Here is a 26,927-nt window from a genome sequence, read left to right on the forward strand (position 1 = left end):
CTTTTCTTCCACATTTCAATCACAAAAATTTTCTCTGAACTTTCTACTGTTAATACTACCTCATTTTTAAACTAGTAGGCCCAAGACCAACCATATCCAACATTTCCCAGCTTGGCTATTGATGATTCTAAAATGTGACTTCCTTTACCTTTAGCCATTTCTCCTCTTTCTTTTTTTAATGTAGATGATTTGGTTTTAAGTCCTTATTCAATTTGTTATAATATTATTTCTGTTTTGGTTTTTTGGCTGAGAGGCCAAGAGGCACATGAGATCTTAACTCCCTGACCAGGAACTGAACCTGCAGCCCCTGTACTGGAAATGAAGAGTCTTACCCACTGCCAGGAAGTCTCCATTTCTCCTTTTTGTCATTATCTGATCCAAAATGAAAAAGTTCCCTTAGCTTTCTACCTTTGATATAATTATTGCTCATTTCAGATGACTAAATGAAAACCTTTACAGATACTCAAATGATTGGACATCCCTGGCTCAGATGGTAAAGAATCTGCCTGCAATGCAGAAGACGTGGGTTTGATTCCTGGGTTGGGAAAATCCCCTGGAGAAGGAAATGGGAACCCACTCCAGTTCTTACCTGAAGAACTCCATGGACAGAGGAGCCTGGCAGGCTATCGTCCATGGGGTTGCAAAGAGTTGGACACAACTGAGTGACTAATATACAGCAATATCATTACTACTGTTCTGTACCACTTTTTTTAATCTCAGAAATACGCCATTTATTTATTGTATCCAATGAAGATGATTTTTAGTAAGTATTCAAAAAATCATTTTTCTGTTTGTTCAGTCACCCAAATTTACCATGCTTCAATTAATACATGGATGTCTATACATACATGTTGATGTGTACTTTCAGAACTACACTTAATCTCTCTTCAAGATTTGTTTCCTGGGAACAAATTTATGGACTTCTATTGTCAAGTTCTGATCACATACAATGAAGAATATGTGACTTGGTTTTTATTTACAAGAGGTTATCACATACATACTTCCTTTTTGCATTTTATTAATTAGCAGGTGACAAAACACCACCCATACTGTTTAAATGCCTACTCTCTAGTCTCTCTGTGCCCCTTTTCACTGCCCTCCCCTCTTGCACTATTCATTTCTCTATGACAGATACATTTATGACCTCATTTTATGATTTTAGCCAGGCACTGTTCTCTTTTCTTCCATTGGAAATACAAAGAATTCTTGATCTAATCAACCTTTGAGAGTTACTCCTGCTACAAGCTCATAATTCAAGTATCTTAAGCCATAATTTAGTTCAGACTTGGCAAATAAATACCACGTATGCTGCCCCTATCAACACTCCACAGCAGATAATTTTTTGGTTATGCCCAGACATGGCTCCTTAAACAGCATTCTAAGCAGTTATTACCAGTTAACTGACTAGAGTAAGCACCAGAAATTAAAACCTATTGGACATCTTTTGTCTAGATAATTAAATTCAACTCTATGATTTCATCTACAATAGGCTATCTTTTCTTTCAGAAGCCCCCAACTTTGCTTAATAGTAAATGAAAATGCTGCCAATCTCTTCAATTGGCTGTTCAAGATCTTAGTGCCGACATTAGCAGCTCATATTCTTTTTCCTACTCCAACATATCTGTAGAGTTTTACACATCAGTGACAGAGGCTCACAAGTAGAAAGATTCTTAATACTAAATGAGAAGAGGGTGGAGAATGAAGGACCAGGAATGAAGGTTAGGCCTACCCAAGCTAATCCCAACTGAAGAAAAGGAGAATGAAAAAACAGTCACTGGTATAGATGCTTTCTAGATTTCTCAGTCTCATTAGTTCTTATAGGAACCAGCAGAACTGGTAGATTTAATAAGTGTTAGCAAGTTTTTTCTCTGCTGTTGCTACATAATCCAAGAAAGCATGCCCTTTCACTAACCATGTCAAGTCCACATGCTCATTTTAAAATAAAAGGAGATAAGAGATCTTATACTTTAGGGAATCAAGAAAATCTCATTCTTTATCAATAGTTCACACTGCTGAATTTCAAAATGAGAGTTACTCGGGATTTATCTTTCAATGAGAAATTCAGAATTAAAATTCTACAAATCCAGCCAATCAACAGAAAGCATTACCTCCAGGTCTGTTTCCTTCTGCAGTTCTTGTATCAGGATCATAGTCTTATTGAAAGTAGCACAAATGCGGCTCTTAGTCTCTTTCTGCTCCACAGCAATTGGTTTAAAGCGAACACGCAAAGTTTGATATCGAGACTTTATTGCTGACAATTCCTTTAAAAGTGTAACTGGATTTTTCTACATTAGGAAAAAAGTTAATATATATTAAATCTGGAAAGGAAAAATAAAGCTTAAGAATTTAAAATATATACACCACATACTACCATCCATTTAACAGAACGCTATAAAAAATTATGCAACTATGTGACAGAGAATGGGAGGAGGGGAAGAAAGAGAGACGTATAAGACCTAGATACTATTCTCAAGGAATTTAAAGCCTAGGTACAGAAATAACCGTTCTCACACACACAAAAAAAATAGCAATATTAAATAGCAAATAATGTTACATTAGATACATAATATTTGATGTATAGTTCATAATAATTACACAGTACTTCTAAGATACAATTCTAAATGTTATTCAGAAGGTGATTAAAGGAACTATTTTGATTTGTTCTTATAGAAAAAACAACTTAAAACCACTTATCATAAAATTCTTAAATACACTGTCATGGGGCTAAAGTATGTATGAATACCAGTTCAAGGCGCACCTCACTATACAAAATGCATGCCAACTCAAGCAACTGTATTTATAAATGATACTAGTTTTTCAAATTTATTTTCAATGTAAGTAACCACTATTCCATAAAAGACATTTCAACTGTGACAGTTCAAAAGTGACATTTCTGCCACTTAATAATTCTTCTCATTCCTTCATGGTTCTTTAGCAAACTCTCCAATACTAGGTATTCCAGACTTTCTCCATTCCTACCAGTTCCCATCCACTCATTCTTGGCACAAGATCTCACCCCAACTACTTTACGGAGAAGACAGAAAACACCTGGGAGTTTCTATTCCTGCCTTTTCACCTGAAAATGAAAACATCTACTCTGATCCTTACTCAGCTCCTAACACTACTACTATTATTGTCTCCTCCCCATGTCCTCCATAACCTTAAAATTCCTATATTTCAATAACCTTTTCATATCTCCCTTTATACAGACTTCAAATATACATAGATTGCCCCTACACTGAGGGGAAAATAGCTCCTCTTGACTCTTATTTCAAAACCAGTGTCATTTTTCTCACTCCATTTGCCACTAACCTTCCAGGTCCTATAATAATATACTTCCTCAGTTTAACAGCCCATAGACTACAATCCTTTGCCAAATTATTTTAAACAATCAAAAAGTCAGACTTGTCCTATAAATTTTTTAAACGTTTTATTTTCTATTGGGGTACAGCCAATTAACAATGTTGTGATAATTTCAGGTGAACAGTCATACATGACTGAAGGGATTCAGTCATACATATACATGTATCCATTCTCCCCCCAAACTCCTCCCACCCATCCAGGCTGACACATAACATTGAGCAGAGTTTCATGAGCTTCATGTGTCCTTGTTGGTTATAAATTTTAAACATAGCAGTATATACAAGCCCATTCCAAACTCCCTAACTATCCCTTCCGCCCATCCTTCCCCTTGGCAACCATAAGTTTGTTGTCTAAGTCTGTGTATCTGTTTATGTTTTGTAAATAAGTTCACTTATATCATGTCTTTTTAGATTCCATATATAAGGGATGTCATAGGATATTTCTTCTCTGTCTGACTTACTTCCCTCAATACAATAATCTCTGTGTCCATCAATATTGCTGCAAATAGCATTATTTCATTCTTTTTGATGGCCGAGTAATATTCTATCGTACCATATCTTCTTCATCCATTCCTCTGTCCATGGGCATTTTGGTTGCTTCTGTCTTGACTATTGTAAACAGTGCTTCAATGAACCCTGGCGTGCATGTATCCTTTTGGATTATGTTTTTCTCTGCACACATGCCCAGAAGTGGGATTGCAGGGTCATATGGGAGATCTATTCTTAGTTTATTAAGGAACCTCCATACTGTTCTCCATAATGACTGTACCAATTTACATTCCCACCAATAGTTAGGGGTACCTTCTTCCACACCCTGTAACAATCAAAAAGTCAGACTTGCCCTGTAATTTTGATATCCCTCTTTTTGCCTCTCCTTATTTCCTTCCTCTTCTAATCTTCTTAAAATGAACTCTTAATTTCCACAGAAATATACTATACTGATTATCGTCTCACTCTTCAAATATTTCCTTTGTGGACCCTACCTTATGGCTACTGGAAGAGGCTCAGTTCATGAACCTCTACTCCTTTCTTCCTTGGAGATTTTTTGCTAAGCTTTTAATGATGGAAATGATAAATAAAGATAATTCTAACAGGAATGAATCAGAACAAAAAAATCTAATTTAAAGACTGTGAATTCTACAAATAGTGATCAAGACTACAGCATGAGCAGCAGAAGTAGGAAAAGGACAGGAAAGAGATATTATTAAAGAAAAGTTAAGAAAACTTAGTAATACGTTTGATAGGGGCAAAGAAATAGTTCAGTTCAGTTCAATTCAGTCGCTCAGTCATGTCCGACTCTCTGTGACCCCATGAATCACAGCACGCCAGGCCTCCCTGTCCATCACCAACTCCCGGAGTTCACTCAAACTCATGTCCATCGAGGCGGTGATGCCATCCAGCCATCTCATTCTCTGTCATCCCCGTCTCCTCCCACCCCCAGTCCCTCCCAGCATCAGACTCTTTTCCAGGGAGTCAACTCGTCGCATGAGGTGTCCAAAGTATTGGAGTTTCAGCTTTAGCATCAGTCCTTCCAGTGAACACCCAGGATTGATCTCCTTTAGAATGGACTGGTTGGATCTCCTTGCAGTCCAAGGGACTCTCAAGAGTCTTCTCCAGCACCACAGTTCAAAAGCATCAATTCTTTGGCGATCAGCTTTCTTCACAGTCCAACTCTAACATCCATACATGAGATGACACCAAATGTGTACTCTGGAAAATTGTGTATATGAGGTAACTAGAGTAGTAAAGTTCATAGAGACAGAAGGTAGAATGGTTGTTGCCAGGGATTGGGAAGAGGGGGATATGGGGAGTTATTTAATGAATGCAGTTTCAATTTGGAAAGATGAAATCGAGTTCTGGAGATGGATGCTGGTGTTACCTGCACAATGATGTAAATGTACTAAAACCATGGAACTACACAATTTAAAATGGAAAAAATGATGAATTTTATCTTACATATTTTACAACTTTTTAAAAAAACCCAAAAAACTGAGAATGTATAATAATACAACTGCTTTGGAAAACAATGTAGTAGTTCCTCAAAATATTAACATAGGATTACCATGTGCCCAGGAATTCAACTCTTAGGTATATACCCAAGTGAAATGAAAGAAAACGTCCATACAAAAACTTGTACATGAATATTTATGGGAATATGATCATAATAGCCAAAAGGAAACAACCAAACTGACTATTAACTGATTAAATAAACAAGAAAATGTGGTATGGCCATACAATGAAATATTATTCAGCAGTAAAAAGGAATGAAGTACTGATTCATGCTACAACCAGGATGAACCTTTATAACATGCTAAGTGATATCCAGAACAGATGAAAACTCTAATTTGAAAAGATACATGCACCCCAATGTTCACAGCAGCACTATTTACAATAGTCAAGACATGGAAGCAACTTAAATGTCCATCAGTAGATGAATCAGTAAAGAAGATGTGGTATATACTGGAGAAAAGACAGTCTCTTCAGCAACTGGTGTTGGGAACGCTGGACAGCTGCATGTAAATCAATGAACTTAGAACACTGCCTCACACGATACACAAAAATAAACTCAAAATGGCTTAAAGACTTAAATATAAGACATGACACCATAAAACTCCTAGAAGAGAATAGAGGCAAACCATTCTCTGATATAAATCATACCACTGTTTCCTTAGGTCAGTCTCCCAAGGCAGTATAAATAAAAGCAAAAATAAATGGTACCTACTCAAACTTATTAGCTTTTGTACCGCAAAGGAAATCATAAAACAAAAAGACATTCTATAGGCTAGGAGAAAATATTTGCAAACAATGGGACCAACAAGGGCTTAATTATTGCCAAAATACATAAACAACTCATACAACTCAATATCAAACAAAAACCCAGTCAAAAAATAGGCAGAAGACTTAAATAGACATTTCTGCAAAGAAGACATACAGATGGCCAAGAGGCACATGAAAAGATGCTCCACATCACTAATTAGAGAAATGCAGATCAAAACTACAATGAGGTATCACCTCACACTGGTCAGAATGGCCATCATTAAAAAGTCTATAAATAATAAATGCTGGAGAGGATGTGGAGAGAAAAGACCCTCCTACACTGTTGGTAGGAATATAAATTGGTATAGCCACTATGGAGAACAGTATGGAAGTTCCTCAAAGAACTAAAAATAGAGTTACTATATAATCCAGCAATCCCACTCCTAGGCATATATCTGGAGAAAATTCCAATTTGAAAAGATAAATGCACCCCAATATTCACTGACTATTTACAATAGCCAAGACATAAAAGCAACCTAAATGTCCATCCACAGATGAATGGATAAAGATGTGGCATATGTATACAATGGACTACCACTCATCTATACAAAGGAATGAAATAATGCCATCTGCAGCAACATGGATGCATCTATAGATTTTCACACTAAGTGAAGTCAGAAAGAGAAACACAAACATCTTACAATATCACTTACATATGGAATCTTAAAACAATACAAATGAAGTTATTTACAAAACAGAAACAGACTCACAGATGTGGAAAATCAGTTTATGCTTACCAAAGGCGAAATGGGGAGAGAGAGGGATAAACTGGGAATCTGGGATTAACAATACATACTATTATGTATGTAAGATGTATTCAACAGTACGTGAACCGTGAACTTCAGATGTTCAAGCTGGATTTAGAAAAGGCAGAGGAATCAGAGGTCAAATTGCCAACATCCTTTGGATCATCGAAGAAGCAGGAGAGTTCCAGGAAAACATCTACTTCTGCTTTATTGATCATGCCAAAGCCTTTGACTGTGTGGATCACAATAAACTGTGCAAAATTCTTACAGAGATGGGAATACCAGATCACCTTACCTGCCTCCTGAGAAATCTGTATGCGGGTCAAGAAGCAACAGAACCAGACATGGAACAGACTGGTTCCAAATAGGAAAAGGAGTACTTCATGGCTGTATATTGTCACCCTGCTTATTTAACTTATATGCAGATTACATCATGAGAAATGCTGGGCTTGATGAAGCACAAGCTGGAATCAAGATTACCGGGAGAAATATCAATAACCTCAGATATGCAGATGACACCACCCTTATGGCAGAAAGTGAAGAGGAACTAAAGAGCCTCTTGATGAAAGTGAAAGAGGAGAGTGAAAAAGTTGGCTTAAAGCTCAACATTCAGAAAACTAAGATCATGGCATCTTGTCCCATCACTTCATGGCAAATAGATGGGGAAACAATGGAAACAGTAAAAGACTTTATTTTCTTGGGCTTCAAAATCACTGCAGATGGTGACTGCAGCCACAAAATTAAAAGACGCTTGCTCCTTGAAAGAAAAGCTATGACCAACCAAAGCTAAGACAGCATATTAAATAGCAGAGACATCACTTTGCTGACAAAGGTCCATCTAGTCAAAGCTATGGTTTTTCCAGTAGTCATGTATGGATGTGAGAGTTGGACTATAAAGAAACTGACCAGCAAAGAATTGATGCTTTTGAACTGTGGCATTGGAGAAGACTCTTGAGAGTCCCTTGGACTGCAAGATCAAACCAGTCAATCCTTAAGGAAATCAGTCCTGAATATTCATTGAAAGGACTGATTGATGCTGAAGCTGAAACTCCAGTAATGTGATCACCTGATGTGAAGAACTGACTCACTGGATAAGACCCTGATGCTGGAGAAGGCAGGAGGCGTAAAAGGGGACGACAGAAGATGAGGTGGTTGGATGGCATCACTGACTCTATGGACGTGAGGCTGAACTAGCTCCAGGAGCTGGTGATGGACAGGGAAGCCTGGTGTGCTGTAGTCCATGGGGTCGCAAAGAGTCAGACACAAGTGAGCAATTGAACTCACTGACTGACTATTATGTATAAAATAAACAACAGGATTAACTGTATAGCACAGGGAACTATACTCGATATCTTGTAATAACATTTAATGGAAAAGAATTTGAAAAATACATAGACACATATTTTTGTGTGTATATATATCCGTGCACATATAACTGAATCACTTTGCTCTCCACCTGAAAAACTTTATATCAACTATATTTCAATTTTTTTTAAAAATGCTAGACCAGATATAAAAGGCCACATATTGTGTGATTCCATTTATATGACATGTTCAGACAGCAAATCTGTAGAGTATAGAGACAGGAAGTAGATTAGTAGTTGCTGGAAGCTGGCCAGGGGAGGGGGAAGTGGTTGTTAATGGGGAGAAACAGCTAATAGGTATGGGTTTCTTTTTGAGGTTATGAAAATACTCAAATATTTATTGTGATGGTGGCCATACAATATACTAAACTGCTAAAAATTACAATAAACTAAACATACTAAAAACCACTAAATTAATTATCTACTTTAAAAGAGTGAATTCTGTGGTATGTGAATTATAGCTCAGTAAAGACTGGTTCCAAATAGAAGTGCTGTGATTCATGGGGTCGCAAAGAATCAGACATGACTGAGCGACTGAACTGAACTGAACTGACTGAAAGCTGTTTTTAAAAAAAAAAGTTGTAGAAGAATAAAACAACTAGAAATGTGATAAAAATGAGAGATGGAAGGTGGGAGAAAAGTGAAAGCCCCACACGAAATGTCTTCCAGATAGTACTTGAAATATACTGACTGAGATGAGTTCTTTGGCCAGTTAGTTGGGGTACCACTTGACAAGAATGGGTTGGTTTTCTTCAGGAAGAGAGAAAAGAGGGAAGGACAAAGTCAAGTCAGTTAAGGAGGTAGAACAGTTAAAACTATACTCAGATAGAATCCTGGCATTCCATTATTTCATGTAAGCAGTAAAAACTGAACATTCACAGTGCTTTCCCAATTTTATTTAAAACCTTATTTTAATTTGAACGTTTACACAATTCCCCCAGAATTTTAATTGTATAATTTTTTTAGAGAAACAGTAAAGTATGATATTTCTTATCTGCTAGCAAGTACTATAAGAGAAAAAAAGAGTACCATAAAGTGATAAATTAATGTTTTACATGCTAAATTAATGTTAACAGACAAGGCTTAAAAATTGCTTTATCTCTATAGGCATGTGTACATGTACTTATAACTTTATGACTTATAAACAGATAGTATTTCTAATCAATCTAAACTTAGAATAACTAAGTACATAATTTTATACAAACAGTCCATGTAACAAATTTAATAGTGTATCATCATCTTCCTCAGAGAATATCATGACTGCTAGAATTTCTCCCCTCTTATTTAACCATTGCCCTAAAGGTATCTATATTCTTTCACAATTTCAGAGGCTTCCACAGTTGCTTACACATGTAGACTCAATAATTCTTGTTTACAGGTTAAAAAAAAAGAGGAGCCACAAATTTCCTTTACTATGGGTATAATCTCTCCAATATTCTGTGACCAAACTTTCAACACAAAAGGATTCTATGAATGTAATCCCTAATAATGTAAATGTTATACTCTACTATTAGAAATACTATCAGAAAATCTTTTAATAAAATATTCCATTAAAAATATATTTCTTTTGCAGATTACCTTGCCTGCTGAATCAGGATAATTAGTCTTGATTTCATATTCCAGCCTGTACTGAATGTAGTCCAGATCAGAGTCAGCTTTCTGGAACTAAAGATCAGCACAGATCATTAGTTCATGAACCAAAAGATGTTTCATAAAACATGATACTATAGCTATTCTTTCTTTTCTCTTTATATTTTTAATATTATATATACTAATTTTGAAAATAGGGAAATAGTAAAGTGTATTAAACTTCTATCATCTAGAATACCCATGCTCTAATAAGAATAATGACTTCAGGAATTACCTAAGGTTACCACCATACTCATCAATTAGGCAGTTTTTCTACCTCTGGAAGGATATGTGGTTTTAAGTTAAAGCACAGAACAAATTTATGTTTAGGGATACTCAGGCTGTTAACACAATCTACAACCCTATTAACCAAAGAACTATAAATATGTGCCACACAGGCCAAAACTAGAAGGCTTAAAGAGCCATAATTATACAAGAAAAGCTACATATGATATAATAATGGCGCAGCGGGCCAAATAACCACAATTTATTTAACCTAGGTACTAGCGTGGAACCTTGATCTGCAGTAAACTTCTAAGGGAGAAAAAGGGGAAAAACTGCCATAGGCTGTAAAATAACATGTGTGTTCATATGGAAAATTTGGGAAGCATATATATCATTGTTAAAAGTGGTTTATCTCTGAATGTGACATAATCTACAAATTATTCTTAATTTGGGGGAATTCTACATCTTTTACAAGATCTTAAAGCATGTACTGCCTTGAATTTATCAGGGAAAAAAACGTGGTCCTTTGAGTTTACTCTGAAAGGTAAAATGTGATTTCCTCAGGGAAGGTCTCCCATTCCTAGCCCACAGTTGAGGAGACTGCTTTGGGGAGATAGTTTAGACCTTTCTGTCAACTTAAGCTCTGGACTAAAGATTGCTTCTTGAAAATGTAAAGCCTTAATGGGAAGGGTAAAACCAACAAAAAGTAGTTCTCAGATCTAATGGTAAGTTCTATACAGATATTTTTATTAGATAAAAAGTAAACCAAGGGTTCTACTTTGGAATGTAGAATAAGAAAAAAAGGTTCTCAGAAGTAAAAATGCTTCGAAAGTCAGAAGCTGTCATTATTGAACAAAGTACAGAAAGAAATAAACTAAATCTTCCATCACTAATAATTTCTCATCATTGGCCTAAATTTGATCAGAAAACTTTTCAATTAATAACATTCTGTTTTTACAATCAAAAACTTTTAGAGTAGTAGAAGGAAAAAAAGTCAGTTTTTGTTTTAAAAAAGTTCCCAGGAATCAGTCTAATTTGCATCTCTAACATCAAGGAGTTGCTGAGTCAGAAAAACAAATGTATTAGTTCTTTATGTAAAAAGTATTTAAAATGTTTTCCAAAAATGGAGGCATTTCATTTGTCTTATATACTTGTTACATTGGCTGCCATCATTAAATCTATCAATAATTAGACTTCTTTAAGCATACTAATAATTACTATATATGTATTAATATATGTATATATGTAAAGAAATTCCTGTTGGTATAATTTCACATATTAAAATATGCTCAAAAATTAACTGTTCCTTTACATGTGGATGGAGAGTAGGGGGAGGAAGTGGGAGGAGGACAAATCAATTAAGCAAAGGCCTTAAGCACTGAAGACCTGATTTAATCACTGGAATAGACCACCATTCTGTAGCTTTATGTATAATTTGAGGTCTTATACAACATTCTAAAGCATAACTTTAAATAAAAGTGTTTAAAACATTAGTTTTAAATTAGGTTTAAAACTAACCTAATAGTTACTAAATTCTTAGGATTATGGGATTTGTTACTCCAGGGCTACCTTAAAATAGAATCTCTATTCTAGGAGCCCTTAACCTGATATTCTTAAGCCTATATGTTTTTCAGCTTGACAGTTTAGCTCTGCTTAAATTTAACTAGCATAATCCCATAGTCCATTTTACAAAGTCTTCTCAAGAGAGTGGTTTCAGCTGTGGCTTCATATAATGCCTGAGGGTCCACAAGGTATTGCTGCTGCTGCTGCTAAGTCGCTTCAGTTGTGTCCGACTCTGTGCGACCCCACAGACATCAGCCTACCAGGCTCCGCCATCCCTGGGATTCCCCAGGCAAGAACACTGGAGTGGATTGCCATTTCCTTCTCCACCACAAGGTACTAAAAACCACCAAATAGTACCTAAAGAAGTGTTCCTTCTTTTAAGTAATTTATATTTTAATAAGATACTAAAGAGTATGCTTCCAATCAACAGCATGATGGAGCCAGCTAAGTTTTTAGAAATTCTTGTAAGCCAGCTGTTAAACAATTGGAGAAGGAAATGGCAACCCACTCCAGTGTTCTTGCCTGGAGAATCCCAGGGACGGGGGAGCCTGGTGGGCTGCCGTCTATGGGGTCGCACAGAGTCGGACACGACTGAAGCGACTTAGCAGCAGCAGTAGCAGCAACTGTTAAACAGGAGCATCACTAAAAATTAAATTATTAAATGTACAATTAAATTATTGAAAACAAATATATACACAAACCCCACAATTTCCAGTTTTACTCATCTATGCTTTTGAGGCCTATCATATCCATACAGTAGGAATATATCACATGCTACTACTGCATGTCTTTCCAGCTCCATTTTCTGTGACATCGTGCTGGTAACCTGAAATCAAGGTGGAAAAATTCACGACAGGAAAATTGGCAAATGCTGAAATTCAGGACTTCCCACTTTCACACAACTGCTGCATTTATAGGTACATCACTGCTTCCAAAAAGCCTTTACAATTTTTTTCCATTTCCCCTTTAAGTAATATGCCCATACTTCTATTTGGAAATTATTTCAGAGAACAGAATTTTAAACAGATTTTTAAAGACAGAGGGTGCAGGGAATAGGGGGTCATTGTTTAACATATGCAGAGTTTGTTTAGCAATGATGAAGCTCTGGAGATGGATGTTGGCGATGGTTGCACAACAATGAGAATGTACATAAGGCTGCAGAGTTCTATTTTGAGTCCACATTTTAAGTGGTTAAAATGGTAACTTTTATGTTATATGTATTTAACCACAATTTTAAAACTTTTGTTTTGGTTTTTGGTCGCACCTTATGGCACATGGATGTGGGGTCTTCCTAGACCAGGGATAGATCCAGTACCCCCTGCAGTAGAAGTGTGGACCTTCACCACTGGACTGCCAGCTAAGTCCAAAACCTTTGAGAGTAGAATGTTACCCTCCTTGAAGAACTGAAGAGAATACTTTGTGATAATACCTAGGGGAAGTATTTACTTATTAGAAAGTCAGTGGGCTATAGCTTGTGAAGTGAAAGTTGCTCAGTTGTGTCCAACTCTTTGCGATCCCATGGACTATACCGTCCATGGAATTCTCTAGGCCAGAATACTGGAGTGGATAGCCTTTCCCTTCTCCAGGGGATCTGCAGGCAGATTCTTTACCAGCTGAGCCACACAGGGAAGCCCAGGCTATAGATTAAGCGGGGACGAAAAAGGAAAAAGGATATCAATGCAATGTTGAGAAACAGAAAAACAATGAAGACTCTCTCATGTGAACCCTTCATTTTATAAACGAAGAAAACCATCTAAGTGACTTCCCTCTTCTGTTTTCATTACTCTTGTTTTTATGTAGTTAGACCAAAGTTATACATGACATCAAAGCCAAAGAGAATCACATAGATGGGGGGAAATGTAAAGACTTTACCCAACATTAAATGGAAAGTTGTTTTTTTGTTTTAAATCTGCACTTAGTCCATTAAAAAATTCTCTCTGAATACAACCTGCTAGTATGGTACTGAAAAAAAGGAAATAAGAGGATTGAGATACGTGGCAGAAATTCTAGCCCCGGTCTCACTAACAGTTATGTGTTCTCCAGTATCTTCTGTCTCTCCGAGTCTCTCCTATTAAATAAAGAGTTGGAAATCTACTCCCTTCCAACAATAAAATTCTATTATTTCATTACACTACAATAAAACAAGGTTTAATTTATCAAAATGTTAAAATTAAGAAAAGTGTTTCTTCTAATATATAAAAATTTGGCATTTGAGTTTCAGATTTTAATGTCTGTATTAAAAACTAGCTTCTACTATTTTATTCCTAAACGAAAACAACTGTTGCTTCAGTTTCAGCTACATTGTTTCTGCAACCTGCCCATTGTTCTTCCCAAACACCAAAACCCTATAAGCAATATTGCACTACTCAGAGCTATTTACACAGCAGAGACAATATCGATAGGGTTCTAGGATCTGGTAATAAACAGGAAAATTTTCAGTTACACTGTAGGAAATTTACTAACCAATTATGACAGCCTTCAAAACTCATTAGTGTCTGATTAATAGAACAAAATGATATTGCTTAACTTCATTCACAACCCTCCTCAGTTATAAATTAGCTTCTGGGAAGCCTTGAAAAACACTGTAGTTGCTATTAGTTTTAGCTGTCTTATTTTTAGGCATATTAGAACATTTAAAATAAAACATGAATTTTTTAAAGCCCAAGACATTCATATTTCATATTCACAGTTTTCCTCTAACTCAGTAATAAAAATAAATGGGAAAAGTTTTAAATATCAATCCCAAAAGTGGTAAATAAAAATAGGCAATTTAGCTGGGAAAAGTCCATGGAAATCAATGTTAAAGCCCCAAAGACAACCAAATTACATCCCGACAGTTGGATATCCTCGGAAACAGACTGTGGTTGTATGGAAGAAACCATACGAAAGAGAAAAAGAACAATTTAGGCAATAATTCAGAGTTTTAAAGAGCATGCCCTGTATTTCACAAGTATATTACATTCTCTAGTACTGGTTTTTATGTCCAGCTTAAGGCTTTAGATAAAAGGCACACTATATTACATACCACTAAAATATTTGACAGCAGGATATAATTGCAGTACAGTTTAAAAACTATTTCCTCTTTACAAACAACCCACAGATTCCCACTGCCACAATAATGCTCCCTTTCAGAAGGACCAGCTCCAAACACATCCTCTTGTGAAAAAGCCTGTCTCAACAGCATCAAAACACAGGAAAACGAAGGGTCTTGCCTATGATGAGAGAGTTGGTAGAGGTATGTTCTGGACTCAGTAGCTAAGCTTAGAAATACATTTTCCTTAGACATGTTTTAAGGGAGAATTAGGTATCTTAATACTCCTAGATCTAGGATAGCTGTATTTTCAACCAAAGAATCTACTTAAACCACGCCTTTCCTTACATTATCTTCTCTCCAATAGATTTAGAAACACCTTTATCTACTTTTATTTTTCTTTTCATGGCTGAGGCTTCTCATTTCATGTCTTATATTACAATCATATTACAATCATTTATTTGCGTGGTAGTGTCCCAATTTGATTTCAAGTCTCTTGCTGGCAAGACCCTTGTCTTTCCACTTTTATATCCCGAGTTTTTAACATACAGACTAATGGTCAATGACAAAAGGGAACAGCCTGGGAATCTAACCACCCTCTAAAGCCTGTTTTAAGAAGAAATATTTCAAGCTCTTAACAAGTTGAGGGCCACTTCTAATGTCTACACAATCACAATTGTTTTGTTGTATATTTCTGCTAGAGAGCTATTATCCAGTCTCTTCCAGACAGAACAAACACATGTCTATGCTTGTCTGAAACAGAGGAGCAGCAATATGCACAATCACCCAGTTACAGACATGTTGTTTCAGGCAAATAGCAACATCAAAGCAGAAGAAAGCGTGAAGTTTCAGGTTCATCAGTTCCTAATCTGCAGGGTTTTAAGGGACAGTTATGAGGGCAGTACACATAAAGCTGATTTTATCAGTTAAAGTAGTCTATTGAACTTTTTTTTAGGTTTTCAGGATCTTAGGTTATTTATGTTAACTGTGCTATGGACATATACTGGACTACAAGGAACAGATTTTCATAATATATAGAATGAACCTGGTTTAGAAAAAACAGCTAAAAATATACGTACAACAGAATCTAGAAATACAACAGTCTTTTTTTTAAATTATTTATTGTTTGGCTGTGGTGGGTCTTTTGTTGCTGCACGCGGCCTTTCTCTAGTTGAGGCAAGCGGGGACTACCCTTCCTTGCAGCATGCTGGCTTCTCATTGCGGTGGCTTCTCTTGCTGCGGAGCACAGGCTCTAGGCACAAAGGCTTCAGTAGTTGTAGCAGGTGGGCTCAGAATTTGTGGCACACAGGCTTAGCTGCTCCTCGGCATGCAGAATCTTCCCAGACCAGGGATCAAACCCGAATCCCCTGTGGATTCTTAACCACAGGATCACCAAGGAAGCTCATGCAACATAGTCTTAATAGTCATGGAATTGTCGGGTCTTTCTCTCCTTTTCTAATTAAATTACAATGAATATGTATTACACGTATAATAACTATTTTTTTCTCAGTGGTAAAGAATTTGCCTGCCAAGGCAGAAGCCACAGGATTGGATCCCTGGATTAGGAAGATCCCTGGGAGGAGACAGTGGCAACCTACTCCAGTATTCTTGCCTGGAAAATCCCATGGACAGAGGAGACTGGCTAGAGTCCTTGCAGACACAAAGAGTTGGACACGATGGACTGACTAACATGCACGCACTCACATTCTGCATACTGTCATTCTTCACTTAAAGATCATTAGTTTCTCAATGCCTGTGAAATTAGTTTCAACTCAGTATGATTCTTCACAAAATATTAACATTCTCTCCATATGTACACGTATAACTGATTCACTTTGTGTACAGGGGAAACTAATTTAATATTGTAAATCAATAAATACTCCAATAAAATTTTTTTAAATTTAAATTTTCTCACTGAAACTTCACATTTTACACCACAGCCACACTGAATTTCACTGTCTTTTTTTGGGGGGGGTAATTTACGTTTTTTCAATCACTTTATGTTGTTTTTTTGGCTGCTCTGGGTCTTCCTTGTGGAAGAATGGTTCTAGAGCTTGTGGGATTCTCTGGTTGCTGTGGGCAGGATGCCTTAGTTGTCCCGCAGCATGTAGGATCTTAGTTCCCTGACCAGGGATGGAACCTGCATCTCCTGCATTGGAAGACAGATTCTTAACCACTGGTCTACCTGGAAGTTGCCTCACTGTTATTTTTAAAATCACTCTCTAGCAGCGCCTGGTAAATAGCATGCTCTTCAGTTCAGTTCAGTTGCTGTCTGACTCTTTGCGACCCCATAGACTGCAGCGCGCCAGGCTTCCCTGTCCATCACCAAATACCGGAGCTTACTCAAACGCATGTCCATCGAGTCGGTGATGTCTTAAATATATATTTATATGTAATATATAGAAAATAATATTGTGTAATGGGTTATATTGTTTAATATGCATATATCAAATATTCATGATATACTGTCTTCAAGAGTATAAAGTCAGAATGTCATCAAATATGACAAAACAGGTACATTCCTAAATTGCAAACCACAATTAGAATAATGTAAATACCTATGACAAAAACTTAGTATAATCTTGAGGGGATATATCTTTGGTAGCAATTTTTACACAATCTGAAAAGGGTTCAAGATTAATGATGTCTCATCATTTAATTTCAAATCACTTCAACCTCTGAATAGCAGATAACCCGTGATCTTATTGGGGCAAGGTTCTATAAATCACCACTTGATATTTGGCAATTTTATGTATCTGTCTATATTATTCTGGTGAGATGAAGCTCCTTTAAGGATCCATAGCCTAAAGGAAAAAAAATGAATAACTGTCACTAGAAAAATGTAGCTCATCTTAGTGTCAACGACAAGGTGACAAAGTAGATTGCCAACTAAACTGAACCTGTGAACACCTGAAGATTGAGGCCGAGTACAGTATGTATGTAAGTTCTAAGAGATAATCTGCTTTCTTTATTTAAAAAAAAAAAAGTGATTGCTTTTGAGATCCAAATGCTAAGCATATTGCCTGAACACATTAAAAGCAAGATAACTGTCCCTTCCCTTTCAACTTTGATTTACAAAGTCCTTTTTTTAAAACTTTTATCATAAGTATAGCTGGTTTACAATCTTACGGTAGTTTCAGGTATACAGCAAAGTGAATCAGTTATACATATATTCACTTTTTTTTTTTTTAGATTCTTTTCCCATCTAGGTATTGAGTAGAGTTCTCTGTGCTATACAACAAATTCTTATTAGTTATCTATTTTATATATTAGTGTGTATATGACAATCCCAATCTCTCAATTTATCACTTCCCTCTACCCTTGTCCCCTGGTTACCATAAGTTTATCATCTACATCCATGACAACTTCTAGTAAATTGTAGAAGTAATTGTCCCTTCCCTTTTAAAGCTTACCTGAGTTCATGAAAAAAAAAAAAAAAAGGAAGTTAAGCCTCAGGGAATAAAACAAAAATTAAATCTGGATTTCTGAAAGTTTTCATAACAAATATGCTTTTATATAATGAGAGGAATCTCTTTTGAAGTTATCTTCTACCTCCTCCCACTCACCAATACAAATATATTTATTTGTCTGGATTATCTATGTACTAGGCTAAAAGACTATAGGAGACAAAGATTATATTTGTTCAGACACAGCACCTTGTGCTTCTTGCTTCATGTAGATTTTTTGTGATTTATGTGTCTCTCCTGATGGCTCATATATTAAACTTTGCTTAGCACAGTTCTTCATACACAATGGGTATAAGAAGTCATAACTGGTAATTATTTGACCAATAAATATGACAATCTAATGTACTCTGTTCATAACTGTATGAAAATGCATTCTGGAAGGGCATTTGATACATAAAATACAGGACATTCAGTTAAACCTGAATCTCAGATAAACAATAAAAACATTTTTCTAAGTACTTCCCATGCAATATTTGGACATAACTATGCTTTTGAACTGTGGTGTTGGAGAAGACTCTTGAGAGTCCCTTGGACTGCAAGGAGATCCAACCAGTCCATTCTAAAGGAGATCAGTCCTGGGTGTTCATTGGAAGGACTGATGCTGAAGCTGAAACTCCAATACTCTGGCGAAGAGTTGACTCATTGGAAAAGACTCTGATGCTGGGAGGGATTGGGGGAAGGAGGAGAAGGGGACAACAGAGAATGAGATGGCTGGATGGCATCACCGACTTGATGGACATGAGTTTGAGTGAACTCCGGGAGTCGGTGATGGACAGGGAGGCCTGGCGTGCTGTGATTCATGGGGTCGCAAAGAGTCGGACACGACTGAGCGACTGAACTGAACTGATACTTAAAAAATTTCCTATTGCTTATTTGAAATTCAAATTTAACTGGGCATCTTTTCTTTTTTCTTTGGCCAGACAGCTTGTGGGATCTCAGTTTTCAACCAGGGATTGAACCCAGGACCTTGGTAGTAAGAGCACAGAATCTTTTTTTTAATTGAAGGATAATTGCTTTACAGAACTTTTGTTGTTTTCTGTCAAACCTCATCATGAATCAGCCATAGGTGTACATATGTTCCCTCCCTTTGAACCTCCCTCCCATCTCCCTCCCCATCCCACCCCTCTAGGTTGATACAGAGCTCCTGTTTGAGTTTCCTGAGACACACAGCAAATTCCCATTGGCTATCTATTTTACATATAGTAGTGTAAGTTTCCATGTTACTTTCTCCATACATCTCACCCTCTCCTCCCCTCTCCCCATGTCCATAAGTCTATTTATGTCTGTTTCTCCACTGCTGCCCTACAAATAAATTCTTCAGTATCACTTTTCTAGATTCCGTATATATGTGTTAGAACACAATATTTATCTTTCTTTCTGACTCACTTCACTCTGTATAATAGGTTCTAGGTTCATCCACTTCATTAGAACTGACGCAAATGCATTCCTTTTATGGCTGAGTAATATTCCATTGTGTATGTGTACCACAACTTCTTTATCCATTCATCTGTCAATGGACATCTAGGTTTCTTCCATGTTCTAGCTATTGTAAACAGTGCTGCAATTAACAATGGGATACATGTGTCTCTTAATTTTGGTTTCCTCAGGGTATATGCCTAGGAGTGGGATTGCTGAGTCATATGGTGCTTTTATTCCTAGTTTTTTAAGGAATCTCCATACCATCTTCCATAGTGGCTGTATCAATTTACATTCCCACCAACAGTGCAAGAGCGTTCCCTTTTCTCCAACCCTCTCCAGCATTTGTTTGTAGACTTTTGGATGATGGCCATTATGACCTATGTGAGGTAATATCTCATAGTAGTTTTGATTTGCATTTCTGAAAGGTTGGGGGCGGGAGGAGAAGGGGACGACAGAGAATGAGATGGCTGGATGGCATCACCCACTCTATGGACATGAGTTTGGGTGAACTCCGGGAGTTGGTGATGGACAGGGAGGCCTGGTGTGCTGTGATTCATGGGGTCGCAGAGAGTCGAACACGACTGAGCGACTGAACTGAACTGAATAATGAGCGATGTTGAGCATCTTTTCATGCGTTTGTTAGCCATCTGTATGTCTTCTTTGGAGAAATGTCTGTTTAGATCTTTTCCCCAGTTTTTGACTGGGTTATTTGTTTTTCTGATATTGAGTTGTATGAGCTGCTTATATATTTTGGAAATTAATCCTTTGTCAGTTGTTTGATTTGAAGAGCACGTAATCTTAACCACTGGTCCACCAGGGAATTCCCAAACAATTTATATTTTCATTTACTAAGTCTGACAACCCTAAATTGAGGTATCCCTAAATGTCATCAAGCTCAGGACCAGAAAGAGAAACTTGCACAGCACCATCTCTTTACATGCTTTATCCTTGGTTACTCATTAAGGTCAAATACAATGTTTCTTTTACTCATGAGATAATATTAACACACCTGGATGTTCATTGGAGGGACTGATGCTAAAGCTGAAACTGCAATACTTTGGCCACCTCATGCGACGAGTTGACTCACTGGAAAAGACTCTGATGCTGGGAAAGGTTGGGGGCGGGAGGAGAAGGGGACGACGGAGAATGAGATGGCTGGATGGCATCACCGACTCTGTGGACATGAGTTTGAGTGTACTCCGGGAGTTGGTGATGGACAGGGAGGCCTGGCGTGCTGTGATTCATGGGGTCGCGGAGAGTCGGACACGACTGAGCGACTGAACTGAACTGAACTGAGACTACACTGCAGAGGGCAATGGCAACCCACTCCAGTACTCTTGCCTGGAGAATCCCATGGACAGAGGAGCCTGGTAGGCTGCAGTCCATGGCGTCAGACACAACTAAGCGACTTCATTTTCACTTTCCACTTTCATGCATTGGAGAAGGACATGGCAACCCACTCCAGTGTTCTTGCCAGGAGAATCCCAGGGATGGGGGAGCCTGGTGGGCTGCCATCTATGGGGTCACACAGAGTCGGACACAACCGAAGCAACTTAGCAGCAACAGTAGCAGACTACACTGCTAAAAATGGATGAGACAACATGCCAGCAAAAGAATATTATAAGTTTTAAAATTCAAATGGCAGCCTAGATTAAAACAACACACTTCAAAACTGTGGAACCTGAAACTCCGTGGCTGAAAAACAATGATAATTTATTCTCACGAATCTGCTGCTTGACTGTGTTCAAGTGCTCTAGGCTGGGCTAAGTTGATGACTCTCTTCCCGACTGTAGTTCTGTGAGTTGCCTGGTAAGATTTCACTCCAGGTCACACATCCTCCTTCAACAAGCCTTATAAATAAATAGGGCAATAAAGACTATAGAACACAAAAATCAATATATAATGATTTGGTCAGAAGTCACTAAATTCCCTATAATTTACCCAAAACCGGAGATGTTTGTATGGTAAATTTTTTTAAATTAAGGAACACAGGTTCATAATTACTACAGAACATGAATATTTATAATAATTTTAGATGTTTAGGAATGTTATAGAGTGTGGTGAAGGTTTTCAGCTTAATAGCTAGAATTTATTTTACTGGTTCTTCATCTCAACCCCCTTGCTCCCCAGTTCAACCATCTCAACACTGTACTGAACCACTTGCAGTTTCCCCCACATGTGTAGCACCTCTGGACTTGAACATGCACTGTCTCCTTTGCCTGGAACATTTCCCGTTTCCTTCACTGGCTAATCCCTATTCATCCTTCCAGTCTCAGATAATATCTCACCTCTAACAGAAGTCAGGTTAGGCACCCAGGTTAGGTGCCTCTTTCCAATGTACCTCCCAGAACTGGAACTACTGAGCCCACGTGCTGTAACTACTATAGCCTACATCCCTATGCTCCACAACTGTGAGAAGCCGCCATGTGCGGCAACTACAGAGAAAGCTCATGCAAAGCAATGGAGACCAGTACGGTCAATAATAAATAAATAGACAAATAAAAATTTGGAAACATGAGAACAAAACAATGAACCAAGGACTAACTTATTTAAACTTTTAAAATGCTATACATTAAGATAAATTAGAAATATAACCTTCTAAAATATAATTAAGAATAAATTTTATCTAGGATATTCTTTTTAAAAAATATTTCTTTATTCATTTGGCTGCACCAGGTCTTAGTCGCAAGGCATAGATTCATCAATCTTTGTTGCGGTATACAGGATCTTTAATTTCAGCATGTGGGATTTAGTTTCCTGACCAGGGATCAAACTCAGGCCCCCTGCATTGAGAGTGCAGAATCATTGCCTCTGGACCACCAGAGAAGTCCGTATCTGGGATATGCTTAATGATGAAGCTTTGCTTATGTCTGACTAACAAAGTTTTTTGTTTGTTTTAAAACTTTTACTTTGCTTCAAGGAAGAAGAAAAATCTTCAAATTAGCAGTTTTCTCTTTGAGTCCCTCCCCATGTAATATCTTTCATTATTAAAATATACAAAATTCTGGGATTTCCCTGAAGGTCCACTGGTCAAGACTCTGCACTTCCACTGCAGGGGACACAGGTTCAGTCCACATGCTATGCAGCATGGCCAAGACAAACAAACAAAACACAAACTTCTACCCACTGCTCTAAGGGCCCACTAGTGAATAGCAGGAAATTAAAACCAAAGAAGAGGAAAACAGCTACACTTGAAGCCAGGTAAGGTAATTCAGAAATAGATTTTATAAATAAAATTTAGAATAAAGTGGTTTTATGTGAGCAGTCGTGTTCTTCATTCCCTACAAATAATGTCCTTGCTTTCATTCCTAACATCTCAGGTATCTTTCTTTGCTCTTTTATCTATTTTCCTAGCCATCTTTTAAGGATATTTGCTTAAAAAACAGCTTAATTTTTTTCTGAAATTCAATGTATTTACAATACACATTATATAATTACTGTTCTTGTTCTACTTTTAAGATACAGAACACCAATAGAAATCACACTAGGTTATAAAAGAAATTAAGTAAGACCTATATCAGAAGGGTATCAGAAGAATGTTCATGTATCAAAGGATTCAATATTGTTAAGACAGCGAGAAAGCAAATAGATAAAATTAAAGGACTTTTGTAGTAATACAAAGATAAAACTCAATTTAAAAATAGGCAAAAGATTTTAACATATATTCACTAAAGATATACCAACTTCGAATAAGCACATGAAAAGATGTTCAACATCATTAGCCATTAAGGAAATGCAAATTAGGACTATGATGAGATACCACTACACACTTACTAGAATGGCTAAAATGAAGGCTGTCAATATTAACTAAATGTTGGTGAGGATTCGGAGAAACTAGAACCCTAAGACAGAGCTTTGAAAAAGATTTTACAGTTTCTTATAAGATCATACTTTTATGATGCTTCCCAACGGAAACAAAAACATTATGTCCATAAAAGACTTGTATTATAATGTTTAGAACAACTTTATTCATAATAGGCAAAATCTGGAAATAACATCACGGGCATAATCTGGTGAACAGATAAACAATTTCTGATATTCTAAACAACAGAATGCTACTCATCAATAAAAACTGTGCAACTATTAATACATACATACAATATGGGTGAATCTTAAAAGCATTATGCTAAGTGCAAAAAGCAAGACACAAAAGACTTGAAGCTTTGTGTATATAATTTCATTTTTATGAACTTCTAGGAAAGGCAAAACTGGAGATTGGTGGTTGCCAGAGAGTTTGGGAGGAGGTTTACTGAAAACGGTTATAAGAGTAATTTTTATGGCATATCATAACTGTGGTGATGGTTACATGACTATACACGTGTCAAAACTCATCAAACTGCAAAACTAGAACAGTTGAGTTTTACTCTATGTAAATTATATCTCAGTTCAGTTCAGTTCAGTCGCTCAGTCGTGTCCGACTCTTTGCAACCCCATGAATCACAGCACGCCAGGCCTCCCTGTCCATCACCAACTCCCGGAATTCACTAAAACTCATGTCCATCGAGTTGGTGATGCCATCCAGCAATCCCATTCTCTGTCGTCCCCTTCTCCTCCTGCCCCCAATCCCTCCCAGCATCAGTCTTTTCCAGTGAGTCAACTCTTCGCATGAGGTGGTAAAAGTAATGCAGTTTCAGCTTTAGCATCAGTCCTTCCAATGAACACCCAGGATTGATCTCCTTGCAGTCCAAGGGACTCTCAAGAGTCTTCTCCAGCACCACAGTTCAAAAGCATCAATTCTTCAGCGATCAGCTTTCTTCACAGTCCAACTCTCACATCCATACATGACCACTGGAAAAACCATAGCCTTGACTAGACAGACCTTTGTTGGCAAAGTAATGTCTCTGCTTTTTAATATGCTATCTAGGCTGGTCATAACTTTCCTTCCAAGGAGTTCAGTTCAGTTCAGTTCAGTCGCTCAGTCGTGTCCGACTCTTTGCAACCCCATGAATCACAGCACGCCAGGCCTCCCTGTCCATCACCAAATCCGTCTATACACTCAAATGCCTCCCTTAATTGTAGAAAAAACTTGCCTATTTAGCTTCACTAACACTTCAGAGTAGAAGCCTTTGCCTTCACTAAAAAAGTTGCTTTTGAATGACCACACTTTATTTTTGTCTTTTAATTTCATGGCTGCAGTCAGCATCCGCAGTGATTTTGGAGTCCAAAAAAATAAAGTCTGACACTGTTTCCACTCTTTCCCCATCTATTTCCCATGAAGTGATGGGACCAGATGCCATGATCTTTATTTTCTGAATGTTGAGCTTCAAGCCAACCTTTTCACTCTCCTCTTTCACTTTCATCAAGAGGCTTTTGAGTTCCTCTTCACTTTCTGCCATAAGGGTGGTGTCATCTGCATATCTGAGGTTATTGATATTTCTCCCAGCAATCTTGATTCCAGCTTTTGCTTCTTCCAGCCCAGCGTTCCTCATGATGTACTCTGCACATAAGCTAAATAAGCAGGGTGACAATATACAACCTTGACGTACTCCTTTTCCTATTTGGAACCAGTCTGTTGTTCCATGAACAGTTCTGACTGTTGCTTCCTGACCTGCATACAGGTTCCTCAAGAGGCAGGACAGATGGTCTGGTATTCCCATCTCTTTCAGAATGTTCCACAGTTTATTGTGATCCACACAGTCAAAGGCTTTGGCATAGTAAATGAAGCAGAAATAGATCCTTTCCTGGAACTTTCTTGCTTTTTCGATGATCCAGCGGATGTTGGCAATTTGATCTCTGGTGCTTCTGCCTTTTCTAAAACCTGCCTGAACATCTGGGAGTTCACGGTTCACATATTGCTGAAGCCTGGCTTGGAGAATTTTGAGCATGACTTTGCTAGCATGTGAAATGAGTGCAATTTTGTGGTAGTTTGAGCATTCTTTGGCATTGCCGGGATTGGAATGAAGACTGACCTTTTCCAGTCCTGTGGCCACTGCTGAGTTTCCCAAATTTGCTGGCATATTGAGTGCAGCACTTTCACAGCATCATCTTTCAAGTTTGAAATAGCTCAACTGGAATTCCATCACCTCCACTAGCTTTGTTCGTAGTGATGCTCTCTAAGGTCCACTTGACTTCACATTCCAAGATGTCTGGCTCTAGGTCAGTGATCACGTTATCGTGATTATCTTGGTCATGAAGATCTTTTTTGTACAGTTCTTCTGTGTATTCTTGCCACCTCTTCTTAATATCTTCTGCTAAATTATATCTCAAACTGATTACAAAAAAAGAAGTGATGGATTCACATTTTATTATATAGCAGCAGCACAATTACAAAAAGAACCTTAAAACATGCATTCTAAAGTTTTAAACTCAAGCATTTACTAAACAATACACAAAATTAACACCAATTAAGATTTGAGGCAGGTTACTGGAGGAAATATACAACGGAGATTGTTTTCATCACTTACTAATTCATCTTCAAATTCAATAAAACCTGAGACTAGGCAGAACCTATCCAAATCTATAACAGAAAGAATCAAATAACAAAGTACTACATGTTTAGACAAGTCATAATGACGTTAGCTATAAAATGTATTCTCTCGATGTGGTTCATAATGCATCACAGTGGTGAATTTTTAATTATTTGAAAACTTTTCTAAAACATATACTCTTGGTAATAAAGTTACATAGTTTTCAGCAACACAGTTCAGTTCAGTCGCTCACACACAGGTTGCGGTCAATTACAGACACTGAAGAAATATGTAAGGCAAGAATCAAAATTCTGGTGTATGTTCTGCTTTCAGATGCTTTGACAATACTATTGCACTGCTAGCTGTAAAGTACAGTAGTGCAATAAAGTCAGAGCATTCGTTAGCAGTAATAGGAAAAACATAAAAGCATCTTGCATCGGTGGAAGCTTCAGTGTGAGAAGAATACAAAGAAGGGGTGCCACTTTGGACAGAAGACATCCAAAACCTATGAACATTTATATCAATGTTATTAAAAAAAAAAAAAAAGACTAGGATTTAAATATCAAAGTGGTATTTTTTTTACGACTAACCTATGATTAATACTCAAACTGAAACAAGCGCAGATATAGAAAGGGATTTTGTAAATAAGTCATAAGCTGTATAACTTATTAACATGGGTGCTGTTAATACCTTAGAACCAGTATTAACAGAACAGCTTATAATTACTACTAAGGCAAAGTTATGAAAACATTTCTGTTCTGCTGAGAGGTGTTGGTTAGTGCCCCCATAGCAACTGACTGATGAACTGCCACACAAAACAATAAGATTACCAAAGAAAACAAATGAAAAGTAAAATAAGTTTCCCAATTTCTATAAACCAAATCTATCTCTCTGGAA

At 37.2% G+C, this 26,927-nt stretch overlaps 1 protein-coding gene across 1 annotated transcript in view; it reads right to left on the bottom strand.

Annotated features, from left to right (window-relative positions):
• Window positions 1-26,927, bottom strand: part of SKA2 (spindle and kinetochore associated complex subunit 2) — a 35,302-nt gene that overhangs the window by 5,313 nt on the left and 3,062 nt on the right. Inside the window, exons 2-3 of the mRNA XM_055399684.2 lie at window positions 9,868-9,954; window positions 2,109-2,285 (exon numbers count right to left, since the gene is read on the bottom strand). Of these exons, the coding sequence (XP_055255659.1) occupies window positions 2,109-2,285; window positions 9,868-9,954 (264 nt within the window). The remainder of the gene's footprint in view (window positions 1-2,108; window positions 2,286-9,867; window positions 9,955-26,927) is intronic.

This window comes from Moschus berezovskii, chromosome 20 (genome assembly GCF_049115385.1).
Source record: "Moschus berezovskii isolate FMDL1 chromosome 20, NW_MosBer_1.0, whole genome shotgun sequence".
NCBI lineage: Eukaryota > Metazoa > Chordata > Mammalia > Artiodactyla > Moschidae > Moschus > Moschus berezovskii.